Consider the following 15,325-nt stretch of genomic DNA (forward strand, 5'->3'; position numbering starts at 1 on the left):
CTGTCTGATGGGTGTGGGGAAGTGAGATAAAACCTCTTAATGACTCCTTTGGCCCTCTCTCTTCCACAGCTTACAGGAGTGAATGACAAGATGACAGAGTACAGCAGCACTGCGGGTGTGTCCTCCCTGAATGCTGCTTTGATGCATACATTACAGAGGCACCGGGATATCCTACAGGTAACAGTTCACTCATTTGTGCCTGGGTTTTGTTTTGGGATAATGGTGGTAGAGGCACTCTGTTCTGAAACTCCAGTAATTGGAGGTGGTAGAAGGACTGTGTACATCTGTAAATTGGCAGTGTGGGCTTATAAACTACACACACCTCTGATATATATATATATATATATATATATTATTTTTTTTTTTAACGGACTATAATTGCACTTTCCCTGTGCGTCTCTGGATCAGTCCAGATTCCTGGGTTTATTCATCCCTGCCAGCAGATGGGGACAGTGAAAGTTTCACTGACACTGCTTCATAATCCCTGGTGCCGCCTGCAGTTCCTCAGTATTTCTCTGTCTCCAGCAGATGGTGGCTGGTGCATAAACCTGCAGTTCTGAGGTCTGGTGAATTTTTTTCTTTTTTGGGTGTGAGCCTTTCCTCCCAGGGGTGTTTGGGTCCTGGTAGATCCTTCCCTGTTTGGTTGAGGTGGACGAGCTGGAGGTCGGAGACCTTTTTGTATGCTCGCTCCTTTAGTCCGTGGGGTGTAAATCTGGTGGTCCAGATCCCTCCCCTTCCGGCTATAGGCTCAGGGCGGCTGGTATCTTTTTTTTTTTTTTTTTCTTTCATCATCTTGCCTTTATTTCTTTAAATTTCGGGTTTCAGTCCCTCCTTCTTTCTTTTTGCCTCTTGCTGAACCTGAGCTGGACAGCTCCGTGCTCTCTGCAGAGGAGAGGCTGACCATAGTTTTAAAGTTGTTTTAAGTGGGGAAAAAAATGGTAAGGCTGTCTCGCGGGTGCTCTCTCCCTCCGGTCCCTGTTTGTAGCGGGTGTGCAGGCTCCATTTTTTGTTCCCATTCACACATTTGTTCAGGGCTCGGCAGGGGGGCTTTCCCACCGGTTTCAGCAAGGTTCGCGGCTCTGTTTGCCACGCGCGTGTGGTGAAGGATCGGCATGGCTCAGCCACTTTAGTTTATGTGCAGCCTGCGTTTCAGAGGGATAGGGTCCGTCGGAGGCTCTGGCGACCATGAGAGGCAGGAACCAGCGTTCGGGCTCTCCCTCGAGGGTTTCTGTAAAGCGCTGATGTGCGAACCGCGGCAAGCCTCTGATTTCCTCCAATGCGGGAATGGCAGCCATTTTGGCTCCCCCAGCAGTGCGGTCTGTTCAGATGGACGATGGGGGAGATTTGCCTCTGCAGATGAGGCAGTGCACTTAGATCTGCCAGTGCCTGCATCCACAAAGACTGTGCCCTCAGTTCTCACAGGCTCTTTGGGCCTTCTTTGCTGATTTTGTTCTCCTGCTGCATGAGACATATTTAGCTCAGCAGGCGAGTTTGGGTAGCCAGTCTCACCCTCTAGGGCAGGGGTGGGCAATTAATTTTCCCATGGGGCCGCATGAGAAATTGGGATGGTTTTAGAGGGCCGGACTAATATAATTAACTCAGTTCTCAATAGCCCTACTTATGAAAAGACAGCAGTTTACCACCAATGCATGTCCTCTGAGAAAACACAACAAATAAGACCGATACAAACGCTTACATGCTAGCAAAATATCTCATCTCGGTAACAGACACAGAACCGACCTAACATACTCCCAGGATCTGTAGTAATGCACATAAACTAATCCACACACAGTTACACCTGTATTATGGAATACAAAACAGGAGCAACCCTATCTATGAAAAGGCAACACCACAAATATTAAATCAGGTCCTAAAAACCAATACACCTCTTATTAGGAAAACAGAATAGCAAGCAGCTATAGATCCCCACACAGAAATAATTGTAAAACTATACTAATAAGCAGAATAAATGTTTCAAAACAGCTATGAACAGAATAACATCCAACAATTAAAAACTCATAAAAACTATTAAACATTCTCCAAACACCAATAAAATATTTCAAAAAAGCAGACATCACACAATTAAAATGGCAGTCAAGAAAAATAAACTTAAAGCCATCTTTACTTACCCCCTCCAGCAGCTCTCCTACTCCCCTTCCCTGCAGGCCGTGACACACACCAGAAGCAGCAGTAGAAGCTAAGCTCTATACTTATGGTCCTCTTCCTTAGTGCCCATGTCTCTCACACACACACCATACCAGTCATGCCCCCATGACCAGTTTCTGTCTCTCACACACCAATCATCTCCCAAACAGTCTTTGGCACACACACCAGTCACCTTCCTGAACAGTTTCTCTCATGCCATACACACACACAGGCTTCCCACTCCCGTGTTCTTCTTACATATATGGGCTTCTCACTCTCATAATCACTTTCTCTGTCTCTCTCTCTCTCACACACACACACACCCACACACTCACTCACCAGTCTCTCACTCCCATGCTTGTTCTCTCCACATGCACAGGCTTCTCATTCCCATAATCACTTTCTTTCTCTCTCTCACACACACACACACACACACTCACCAGTCTCTCACTCCCATGTTCTCTTTCAGATATACAGGCTTCTCCCTCCCATGATGTGTCTCACACACACCCAGGTTTCTCACTCCCATGCTCACTCTTCACATGCACAGGCTTCTCATTCCCATAATCACTTTATTTCTCTCTCTCTCTCACACACACACACACACCAGTCACCTGATCTCACTCATGCATACACACACACACAGGCTTCCCACTCCCAAGTTCTCTTTCAGATATACAGGCTTCTCCCTTCCATGCTGTCTCACACACACCCAGGTTTCTCACTCTCATGCTCACTCTCTTCACATGCACAGGCTTCTCATATAATCACTTTCTCTCTGTTACACACACACCAGTCTCTCTCTCATTTCCATGCTCACTCTCCACTGCACAGGCTTCTCATTCTCTGAATCACATTCTTTCTCTCACATTCACACACACCAGTCTCTTTCTCTCACACACACAGTCACCTTACCAACCAGTCTCTCGCTCTCATGCATGCACACACACACACAGGCTTCCCACTCCCATGTTGTCTCACACACACCCAGGTTTCTCACTCTCATGCTCACTCTCTTCACATGCACAGGCTTCTCATTCCCATAATCACTTTCTCTCTGTTACACACACACCAGTCTCTCTCATTTCCATGCTCACTCTCCACGTGCACAGGCTTCTCATTCCCTGAATCACATTCTCTCACATTCACACACACACACACACACCAGTCTTTTTCTCTCACACACACTGTCAACTTACCAAGCAGTCTCTCTCTCTCATGCATGCACACTCACCCAGGTTTCTCACTCCCACAACACCAGGCTTCTTACGCTCATGCTTTCCCACATACCCAGACTTCTCACTTCCATGCTTTTTCTCTCTCACACACACACACATCAGTCACCTCCCTGACTAATGTCTCACACTCTCACATACACATCAGTCATCTCCCTGAGCAATCACTTTCATTGTCTCTCACATACACACACACATCAGCTCTCTGACCAGTCAATCACACACACGCAGGCTGGCTGCTTCTCTCTCTTTCTCACTTCCTCTCCCCCCCACCGGAGCACAAATGGGAGCTGCAGCAGCCCCCGAAGGCCAAGAAAGAAGAATCCCATCGGCCGCGGGAGGCTCATGCTGCTGACTCCTTTCTCGATTACTGGCTGCTTCAATTGCTCGGGGACCGACGCTGCAGCCGACGCGGCACGGCTCTTTCTCCTTCCCGCGCACCGCTCCGTGTATCACTTCCTGTTCCGGGTCACGGGAGGGGGGGTGCAGGCGCGGGAAGAAGAAAAGGCCAGCCGAGGGTGCCACAGCTTCTAACACTGCTGCCGTTCCCACTGGGCTTGAACGTGCTGACAGCCCAGCGGCAACGGCAGCGGGAGAGACCGGGAGCGCGCACCGCGGACCGGCAAAAAACTCCCGCGGACCGGTGGTTGGGGACCCCTGAAAAAGACCACGAAAGGCGGAACTGGTAGGTAGGTAGGAAAGAAACTCGAGCGAAGACACGCTGCCCGATTGGCCTTGCCCAGCACCGGCCAATCGGGCAGCGTGTCTTCGCTCGAGTCACTCCCTCCCCCCCCACCGAACGCTGTAAAAAAAAACAGTTCATTCTCCGCTCCCTCGCTCCCCGATTGGCCGGCCAATCGGGGAGCGATGGAGCGGAGAATGAGGCACGCTGCCTTGAGGGAAGGCAGCGTGCCTCATTCTCCGTCTGCTCTCAGCAGTGGGCGGGCCGGTCACAGACCGTAGGCGGGCCGGATTCAGCCCGCGGGCTGCCCCTTGCCCAGGTCTGCTCTAGGGGGTCAGCGAGGCGCTCCAGGGCTTGAGCAATCCCGACATTGGAACCCTCTGCTGGGACATCGTTCGCAGCTTCCTGGGTTTACTGAGGCAGACTCGGATGATTCAGTTGGATCTCAGGGGGACCCTGGGACGCAGGAGGCCTTGTTGTCACAGGACCAGGGTGTTCATCCAGATGATGGCAGAGAATCTCAGGAGATGATCTAGATAATCTTCCAGTCTTGAAGGGTGATGACCCTAAAGTGCTCCACTTGTTCATGAAGGAGGAGTTAGGCACTTTGATTCCTCAGGATTTGGGGGAACTAGGGCTGAAATTCCCACAGGAAGACTCAGATATGGAAGGTGCAGAATCCAGTTCTGGATGGGCTTCGGGCTCCCCCGCAAGCTTTTCCCTATCATAAGTTGGTGAAAAAGATGGTGGATCGAGAATGGGGAGTGCCCAACTCTGGCTTGAGAGTGGGAAGGGCAAAGGCTAAGCTCTATCCCTTGCTGGAAAAGACGTTGGAGCTCTTTTCCCTTCCAAAGGTGGACGCTGCGGTTTCGGTGGCCACAAAGAAGATGACTATTTCCGTTGCAGGCTGAGCAGCGTTGAAAGATGTTCAACACCGGAAGTTGGAAATACCTCAAAAATCCTTTTGAGTTGAATCTGCCCCGAGTCTGCGGGTGGCTGTCTGCTCCAGCTGCATGCAAAGGGCTTGCCTGTGTTGGGTTCAATAGCTTCAGGATGGGCAGGCAAATTCGGGTGTCGAAGCAGTTAAAGCAGAGCACTTGGAGGTGTCGGTTGCTTATGTGGCGGATGCTTATGTGGCGGATGCCTTGGTTAGAATTTCCTCCCATATTATGGGTTCCGCGGTGTCAGCCAGGCGGTTATTGTGGTTATGCAACTGGTCAGCGGATGTTTCGTTTAAGTCTTGTTTAGGCTCTCTGCCTTTTAAGGGGTGCCTCTTGTTTGAGGATCTGGAGCACTTAATGAAGGACCTGGGTGAGAATACGGTGCATAAGTTGCCAGAGGATAAGCCTTAAGGGCAAGCGGCCTTTTCAATCTCTTGCATTTCCATGCGAGAGGAGCCCAAGCCTCACAAAAGCAGTTCTCTTCTCGAGGCCAGTCCTGGGGACGGCCATTCACAGCTTCCTCCAATAGTAGGGCCGCTGGAGCCAAATCCTCACATTGAGGCGAGGCCAGTCCACTCTGCTGTTCCTTTTATAGGGTGGCGTCTAGCACGATTTTACAAGGAGTGGGCCAAGATCATTCAGGATCAGTGGGTCCTCAGCGTAATAAAAGATGGTTATGGATTAGAATTTGCTCGGCCCGTTCGCGACTTGTTTCTAGTTCCCCCCTGCGGGTCGTTGGAAAAGCGTCAGGGACATTAGGTTATGGGCCCTAGGAGCGGAGGTTCCGGTTCCACAAATCAAACGAGGCAAAGGTCAATATTCCATCTACTTCATAGTTCCAAAGAAAGAAAGCTCTTTTTGCCCCATTCTGGATTTAAAATGAGTAAATGTGGAGAGCGGATGACGTCGCCGTGCACGCCGGCAGCTTGAGCCCCGAGCTGCTCACCTCCCACGCCCAAAATCGAGCGACATCGGCGGCTACAGGCCTTGGTTTTGGCTGGAAATATATCAATTCGCAGCCCTAGATGTCAACATGACCGCAGTGAAGAAAAAAACTGACCTCAAATGGTTTTCCTTTGCAGCGGCAGTGCTGGAAACGGAGCAAGCCGACAAAATGGCGGACGGGCCCGGCTCGCAATCAGGAGCAGCAGCAGAGGTAAATCCAGAAACTCCGGGGCTGGGAGATAGCTCGATCCCCTCTAGGGCCGAATTTAAAGCCTGGTTTGGGGCCCTGCACGAGGATATGGCTCAGTACAGGCAGGAGATGGAGAACTTAATGGCAGGCATAAAAACGGAGGTTACTGAACTGCAGCACCGCGTGGGGACCGTAGAAGACAGCCAGGATGAGCAGCAAGCTTCCCTACATGCCTTAAGCAATGAACACCAAACATTTAAAGAGATTCAAGACGACATGGCTAGGCACTTGGAGGACATGGAAAGCAGAATGTGGAGGTCTAATCTAAGGTTCAGGGGCGTCCCTGAGGAGGCAGACTTCACAGACAAGCTCTCAGGTGGTGCAAGAAATCTGTGCCCAGCTGTTAGGAGAAGGCTCTGCATCGGAAGGATCACCGATCATTTTGATAGACAGAGCTCACAGGTCACTGGGAGCTCCGAGGAACACTCCAGCCTGAGATATTATAGCCTGCTTCCATAATTTCGCTATCAAAGAAAAAGTGATGGGGGCCGCCAGGAAACAAGGCTCTGTGAGCTGGAAAGGTCACAAGATAGAAATATTCCAAGACTTAGCCTTCACTACTATACAAAAAAGAAGCAAGTTCAAGGTGGTGGTGCAAGCACTGAGAGACCAAAACGTCCGTTACAAGTGGCTCTTCCCCTTTGGACTTAGCTTCACTATCAATGGCATCACCTCCAACGTCCAAAAAGTGCAAGAAGCTGAGGATATCCTTAGAGCAGCAGGCTTTCTGCCTGCAGAAAAAAGAGTTCCAACGGCAGGGATCATGGAGTCCACACGACAGCGTGACCACCCTAGATGGCAGAGAATACCTAAAGGTGGGAAAAGTTACAAAGACATTCGGAAGAGTCTGCTGCCTCCAAAGTCCCGGGATGAGGCGAAGGGACACTCTAGAGGACTTTGTAGAATTTGATGGGTATCGGGCCTACAGGTGAAGCATCACTAAGTTTCCAGTATGGTTTAGTTATGAGTATATAACCGTTCTAAGATTAAGCGATTGTTGAAATGTTCTTGCAGGTCTGGTTCTAAGGAAGGGGCGGGGAGGTGGGTGGGTGGGGAAGCTTGCTCGATGTTGTCATCACTCTCTAAGGACGAGATCCACAAATTGATTAGTGGGTCACAAGGGAAGTGGGGGGGGGGCTAGGGAACTAATTCAGTGAGTAAAGCAGCTTATCGGAATTCATACAGAGAGGGCAGAGCAGGGCAGATTTGGCATTTATTCGCTTATCCTATTATTAAATCGGTAGGATGGCAAGTCTAAAAATAGTATCCATAAATACCAAAGGGCTGAACACCCCGAGGAAAAGGAAAACATTTATCCATGATATGAGAAATCAGAGGGCTGATATTATTTTCTGCCAGGAGACACATCTGGCAAAAAGGTTTGAGAAACTATTGGCCTCTAAAGAATATCCCCAATACTATCACGCCGCCGGCACAAAAGGGGGGAAGTATTGTGGGGTGGGCATATTGATCTCAAATCATATTACAGCGGAGGTGGGCACGGTTCTCTGTGATGTAGAAGGTCGTTAACGTCCTGTTAGATGACCATACAGAATACACTTTACACGTTGGCTAATATATAAGCTCCCTCCAGTGATCAGGGGGAATTTTTCCAAAAGCTCTCTAAGATACTAGGGGAGTGGTCTGAAGGCCATCTAGTACTTGGGGGGGAGGGGGGGGGGGTTAATATTTCTCGAAACCCATACTTGGATAATACAGGTACGGGTATGTTGGAGGGAAAAAGGGGAGAACTGCACTTAAACATCTTATTGATGATAGGGGACTTACCGACATTTGGCGGCTGCTAAATCCTTCAGCTCGAAACTATACTTTTTATTCTCATCCTCATCAGTCCTACTCAAGACTTGATTATTTCTTGATAGATAAAGCTTTGGTGAGTAGGATATTAGACACTGAAATTGGCAGTATAACCTGGTCGGATCATTCCCCGATATGGTTAACACTTAGTAAGACCGGAGAGGATCAGGGGACGAGGTTCTGGCGCCTCAATGATAGACTACTCGATGATAAGGATTTCACAGAGGAGATCAAAAAGGCGATACGAGACTTTCTTGACAACGATGATGACGGGGAGGTTTCCCCAGGCACGTTATGGGAAAGCCTGAAGGTGGTACTGAGGGGTTTATTTATTTCACGGGCAGCATTCGTTAAAAGAGACTCTACGAAAAAGAGGCTGCAACTTCTTGAATCTATAGAGAAGCTAGAATTACGCCATAAGCGTTCTCTGGATGCCTCTATCTTCCAGCAATTGAAGGAGGCGCGCAGAGAGCTGCAGGATATGGAGCTAGGCAGGATAGCATACCAACTTGATTTACTTAAACAACAACATTTCGAGTATGGTAACATGGCGAGCAAACAATTAGCGAGGAAATTAAAGGAGCAAGAGGCCAGAACACTAAAATTCGAGACATCGATGGGCACTATATCTATTCACAAGGAAAGATAGGGGAACGGTTTAATAACTTTTATCAGGAGCTATATGATATTGACGGGTCAATAACTGAATATGAGATTTCCCACTACCTAGGAGAAACAACCCTCCCAAGATTAGCAGATAAAGAGCGCGAGCTCCTGGACAGTCCAGTGAAGCTCCAAGAAACACTACAGGTTATCAAGGAGTTAAAAATGGGGAAGTCTCCAGGGTTGGATGGTTACATGGGGAAGTTTTATAAAACTTTGGGGTCTCAACTAGTGGCCCCACTAACAAACATGTTCAGTGATTTGAGGAACTCTGGTAAGATAACCCCTCAAGTCAACACTGCAGGGATCACTATACTAGCAAAACCTGGATGAGATCACACTCTGGGCGGTTCATACCGACCGATCTCGCTCATTAACATTGACCTAAAGATATTAGCGAAAATTCTGGCTCGAAGGCTGGGCCAGGTCGCTCCGGTCCTTGTAGTGCCGGATCAATCAGGATTTATACCCGGTAGACTAGCATCCGACAATGTTAGGAGAGTCGTTGAGCTAATTGATCACGTACAGAGGAATAGAATCCCAACTACTCTACTGTCCATAGATGCAGAGAAAGCCTTTGACAGGGTTCATTGGCCGTTTCTCTTTCAAGTGCTCACTAAGATGGGACTAGGGGTTTAATTTTAGGAATTGGGTGGCTAAACTGTATGACCACCCTCAAGTCCGCATCAAGATTAATGGTGCTAACTCTCCGCCATTTGAGGTCAAGAGAGGAACACGGCAGGGGTGCCCACTCTCTCCACTTTTGTTTGCTCTATCGCTCGAACCCCTGGCCGAAAAGATTAGAAGGCTTGGGACCATTCAGGGTATACAGGTGGGGGAGTGTGATTACAAAATTTCTCTCTTTGCGGATGACTTACTGTTTACAGTCACTGACCCTGGGACCTCCTTACCAGAACTCATACAGGAGATCTGGTGATTTGGGAGAGTGTCGGGGTTTAAAATGAATGAAGATAAGTCGGAACTGATGAATATTTCAATGGATGAGGCCCTTTATGAGACGCTGGCAACTCAGCTACCATTTAAAAAGGCTAGGAACTGGGTAAAGTATCTAGGGGTAAAGCTATGCCCCAATCTCACTCATCTGTTAAATTATGCTCCCCTAGTCAAATCCATACAACAAGATCTTGATAGATGGGATAGAACCAATCTATCCTGGATGGGCCGTATCGCAGCTGTAAAAATGTCGGTACTACCGAAATATTGCTACCTTTTTCAGACGCCAGCTTCCGGTTTGTATACCTGCCAAAGCCCTGAAGCTGTGGCAGAGAAAGCTGTTCCGTTTTGTATGGAAACGGAAACCCCCCAGGGTGGCCCGTTCTGTCCTATATAAAGATAAAATACACGGGGGTCTTGGTTTTCCTAACCTCTTGGCAGTGGTCGTACATTAGCATTGTAGCGGACGCTCTAAAGTATGGATCCAGATAGAAAGGGTTTTGTCAGGGGATCTTCCTTTACTGTACAGAATATGGTCTCCACACAAACCGAAAGGGGCTAGATGGACAACCTTCTCAGGGGTGGTAATGCAAAACTGGTTGAAATGGAAAGGGAAATTAATTGGGGACAACATTGCTTATCACCATACTTCATTTTTATATAACCCATTGTTCCCGCCAGGAATGGAAGGAGCCTTTATCAGGAGGTGGCAAAGTAAGGGGCTCACCACAATGGGTCAATTATGGCAGGATAATAAATTTATCTCATTTGCCGATTTACAGGCTCGGTACTCTCTCGATATGTCTGATCATTATGTATATACCCAACTTGCACACTTCTCGATTCACAGACTAGCTCATTTGATGCGTCAGGAGAAACCATTGTTTGTAAGGTTTTGTGATACTGCCAGTCATTTTGAGAAGCCTATATCAAGGATATACGCTCTCTTAAATAGTCAGCAAGGGGCTAAACCTACCCATCAACTGAAATGGGAGATGGACCTGGCGGACACTCTCTCTGATAAAGAGTGGGAGAAATGTCACTCACTTATAGGTAGCAGCTCAGTCTCAGCTCTTCTAAAGGAAAATGGATATAAAGTATTATATCGCTGGTATTTAACCCCAGACCAATTGCATAAGATGCACGCTAGATCAGATGATCAGTGTTGGCGACAGTGTGGAATGGTGGGCAATTTTTTTCACATGTGGTGGGGGTGTCCCAAGATACAGGCTATGTGGAGGGCTGTTTGTAATTACATTTTGCATACATTAAAGATAACGGTAATCTTAACACCCCAGACGTGTTTTATTGCAGGCTGATCCGGAGGGGGGTACAATCCGGCAACGTCTACTGGTCATGCAGGTGGTCCTCGCTACTAGATGTGAGATCGCATACTGGTGGAAAAGGGCGGAGACACCAGCATTAGATGATGTGCTGGCTAGGCTGGGTAGAATATATCATTTAAACCATCTAACAGCCATAAGCAATGATAAGTTGCAGAAATTTCAAACAGTGTGGGAGCCGTATTTAACAGGGAAGAATATCAGTTCATAAGGGGGGCACATTGCCAGCATGGTAATAGAGTTATTTCTTATAGAGTCATATCTATAGGGATGAATATGTCTCTCCTCCTTGAATATATGAGATAAGAGTCCCCCGATTTGGAACCTTTGGTCATTATAGCATATCCAGCATGCTGCTAGTGTATTATTACATTATTGTAATATTGCCATCCTGTCTTTAATTGGTTTTCCTATGTTTCTGTTTTAATCTTCGCCACTTGCTGTGTCGCTCCTCGTGATAAAATACCACGGGATAGACGAGCTGCTCTGTAGATCTGCTGTTGATTGATTGATTTTTGGGGGTGGGTAGGGGGGAAGGGAATGGGAGGGAATGGGGTGCAGGCTGTATTTAATAATAAGAATTGTGAACAGAGGACAATGAGCACAAAGTTGTTTGACAAGCACCAGTTTAATCAGAGATCATTACATCAACAAGTTTTTGAACTCCATTTAAAGCTTTATTACACATTGTGAATATTATATTATATTATATTTTGATGGTTTCCATTATACCTTGCTATGCTCCTGTCTTGCATTGAATTGTAGACAAGTTTATTACATATTATTAACATGTATCTTGCGCTATGTTCAATATCCTGTGTTGGTCTGTAAAATGACATTGCGGAATGCTGTTGTTATGTCCTTAAGTTAATAAAATACAAATTGCAAAAAAAAAAAAATAAAATGGGTAAATGTGGTGCTAAAGGTCTCAAGGTCTCGGATGGAAACTCTGAGGTCGGTAATTGCAGCGGTGCACAAGGACAAGTTCCTGGATTTTTTGGATCTGATGGAGGCCTACCCACATATCCCCATTTGTCTGGAACACCAGTGGTTCCTGAGGATCGTGGTATTGGGTCAGCATTTCCACAGCGCCCCAAGGTAATGGCGGTGGGGGTGGTGGCATTGCGGCACGAGGGGGTCCTGGTGCACCCTTATCTAGACGATTGGCTCATCAGAGCAAAGTCAGAAGTCGCTTGTCATGCGGCGGTGCAGAAGGTAATCACCACCTTAGAATCTCTAGGCTGGCTGGTGAATTTGGCGAAAAGCTAGCTGATCCTCTCTCAGACCCTAGACTACTTGGGGGCCTGGTTTGACACGCTGAAGGGCAAGGTGTTCCTCTCGGAGGAGAGAGCCTGCAAGTTACAGATGCAAATCCGGCGTCTGTTGGCTTTGCAGGTTCCCAGAGCTTGGGATTTTTTGCAGGTTCTCTGCTTGATGGCCTCAACACTAGAGTTGGTGCCATAGGCGTTTGCGCATATGAGACTGCTACAGAGAGCTCTGTTGGCACAGTGGAATCCGTTGTCGGAGAACTTTCATATGGTCATGCGTGGGATGGTCTGGCTTGGTGACTGCAGTCATCCAATCTGGTCCGTGGGGTCGATCTTGAGGTCCTGGATTGGGTAATTCTTTCTACCAATGCCAGTCTTTCTAGTTGGGGAACAGTATGCCAGCGACAGTCTGCCCAGGGCGTTTGGTCGGCCGAAGAAGCCTCTTGGTCTGTCAGTCGCTTAGAGACCAGAGCAGTGCGGTTAGCTTTGCTTGTTTTTCTACCTTTGGTTTAAGGCCACTAGGTGAGGGTCTTTCAGACAATGCGATGACTATGGCATATATCAATCAGCAGGGAGGAACCAAGAGTCATGCGGTGTCCCAGGAGGCTCAGGAGTTAATTCTTTGGGTGGAGCAGCACTTGATTCAGATAGTGGCGTCTCATATTGCAGGGGTCAAAACCGTCCAAGCAGATTTTCTAAGTCACACAATGTTAGATCCAGGGAAGTGGGAGTTGTCTGAGGCAGCGATGCAGCACAACCGAGAGAGGTGGGGCTATCCCCATGCAGATCTAATGGCGATGCATCTCCATGCAAAGGCATCTCGTTTTTTCAGTCGAAGGGGTCAACACTCTGGCAATACCCTGGCCTCGGGGGGTTCATTACATATTTCCCCCTTGGCCTCTGATAGGCAAAGCATTGTGTCTGATAGAGAAGCATCTGGGAGAAGTGGTGTTGGCAGCCCCGCAGTGGCCTCGTCGGCTGTGGTTCGTGGATCTGGTCAACATGGCAGTGGACAGACCGTTACGCTTCAGTCATCTTCCTCGGCAGGGCCCCATATTTTCAGATAAGGCAGATCGCTTTTGTCTAGTGGCCTGGCTTTTGAGAGGCGGCATTTGAGACAAAGAAGGTACCCAGAGGCATCATAACTACTCTTCTGCAAGCTAGACAGACATCGACTTCGATTTCATATATCTGAGTCTGGAAGGTCTTTTGAGGCATGGTGTATAACTAACCAGGGTACAGGCCTTACAGTCTTCGGTGTCTCAGGTTTTATCTTTCCTTCAAGAAGGTTTGATTAAGCTCTGGCTTGTCTGCGTGGTAGAGTTCAGGGTCACACGTTGTACTCTCATTCCGATGTGGTTCGATTTCTTTGGGGGGGGGGGAGAGGGTTAAGAATTTGCGCCCTCCGGTTAGGAGAGTTTGTCCATCCTGGAATCTTAATCTCGTTCTCCGAGGTTTGTGTGAGCCACCTTTTCAATCTCTCCGCAGAGTAACTTAACGATTTGACCTTGAAGGTAGTTTTCCTGGTAGCCATTTGTTCTGCGAGGAGAATCTGAGTTGCAGGCTTTATCTTGCCACGATCCATTCCTTCAGATCTCGGACTGAGGAGTGTCCTTGTGGATGGTTCCCTCATTTCTTCCCAAGGTGGTATCAGCTTTTCATGTTAATCAAATGGTGGAGCTTCCAGCTTTTCCGGAATTGGATGCTTCTGTCCTCATGCGCATAGGCTGTTGGAGGTCTGTAGGACTTTGAGGTATCTCAAGGTAACGAATGATTTTAGGAGATGTGATCATCTGTTCATTTTATGGAGTGGTGCAAAGAAAGGTACCCAGGCTTCCAAGGCTACCATTGTGAGGTGGCTGTTGAGGCTATTGGGTCGGCATATATTCTCAAAGGCCGTCAGGTGCCTGAAGGTTTGAGGGCTCTCTCTACACATTCTCAGGCATCCTCGTGGGCAGAGGCCCAGTTGGTTTCACCACAGGAAATCTGTAGGGCAGCGACTTGGAAGTTGCTGCATACATTTGCAAGGCACTACCGTCTAGATGTAGGGGATCCGGAGTCTCTGTCTTTAGGCAAGAGTGTCTTGTGAGCGGGACTCTCCAGGTCCCACCCTGAGTAGGGAGCTTTGGTACATCCCTGGAGTCTGTACTGATCTGGGTATGTACAGGGAAAGGAAAAATTGTTTCTTACCTGCTAATTTTCGTTCCTGAAATACTACGGATCAGTCCAGAACCCGCCCGCTCTAGGGGGTGGAGAGTTAGCCGCTTGACTCTGGTTGCTTTCAGTACTGTACGATTTTTTTGATGTTCTAATAAGTTTTAAGCTGCTTGACTATTTTCTTGATGTGTTTTCTCTGACTTGGGTACAGCTCAATACTGAGGGAACTGTAGGTGGCACCAGGGATTATGAAGCAGTATCAGTTAAACTTTGTCTGCTGGCAGGGATGCATAAATCTAGGAGTCTGAACTGATGGAGTGGAGGAGTAGTCTAGTGGTTAGAGCAGTGGGCTACGAACCAGGAGTCCCACTGTCTCTGGGCAAGTCACTTTACCCTCCATTGCCTCGGGTACAAAACAGATTGTAAGCCCTCTGGGGATAGGGAAATACCTACAGTACCTGAATGTAAGCCACTTTGAAGTGCTGTGAAAAGTGGAATATAAATCTAAAAAATAAAAAAATGAATCTAAATCTGTGGTACTACAGGAACGAAATGATCTAAAATGACTGAAGAGGTGAAAATTGAACAAAACCTATATCCCCAGAGAGGAGTGTAGAACCAGCTGTGTGATATCTGTCTGTTCCCTGTATGTACCCAGATCAGTTCAGACTCCTGGGTTTTGCCTCCCTTCCAGCAGATGGAAATAGAGAAAATTTTGTAGCCACCGCCACTTAACCTGATGTGCCACCTGCATCCCCTCAGTATTTCTGTCTCCAGCAGATGGAGGAGGTGCAAAACCTGCAGTTCTGTACCTGAAAAAAAGGATAGAAGAAATAATAAGAAAATAAGAAACAATAGGAGAAGGATTTTCTCCTCCCAGGAGGTTGGCAGGTCCTGGGGGGGACCATCCCTCTTGTTTGTAGA

At 47.8% G+C, this 15,325-nt stretch overlaps 1 protein-coding gene across 8 annotated transcripts in view; it reads left to right on the top strand.

Annotated features, from left to right (window-relative positions):
- The window catches only part of GOSR1 (golgi SNAP receptor complex member 1), a 98,244-nt gene that overhangs the window by 20,483 nt on the left and 62,436 nt on the right, over positions 1-15,325 (top strand). For all 8 annotated transcript variants that reach the window (XM_029611791.1, XM_029611788.1, XM_029611790.1 and 5 more), the window contains one exon: positions 70-177. In XM_029611791.1, the coding sequence (XP_029467651.1) occupies positions 70-177 (108 nt within the window). The remainder of the gene's footprint in view (positions 1-69; positions 178-15,325) is intronic.

The sequence above is a fragment of the Rhinatrema bivittatum genome, chromosome 8 (genome assembly GCF_901001135.1).
Source record: "Rhinatrema bivittatum chromosome 8, aRhiBiv1.1, whole genome shotgun sequence".
In the NCBI taxonomy this organism is placed as follows: Eukaryota; Metazoa; Chordata; class Amphibia; order Gymnophiona; family Rhinatrematidae; genus Rhinatrema; species Rhinatrema bivittatum.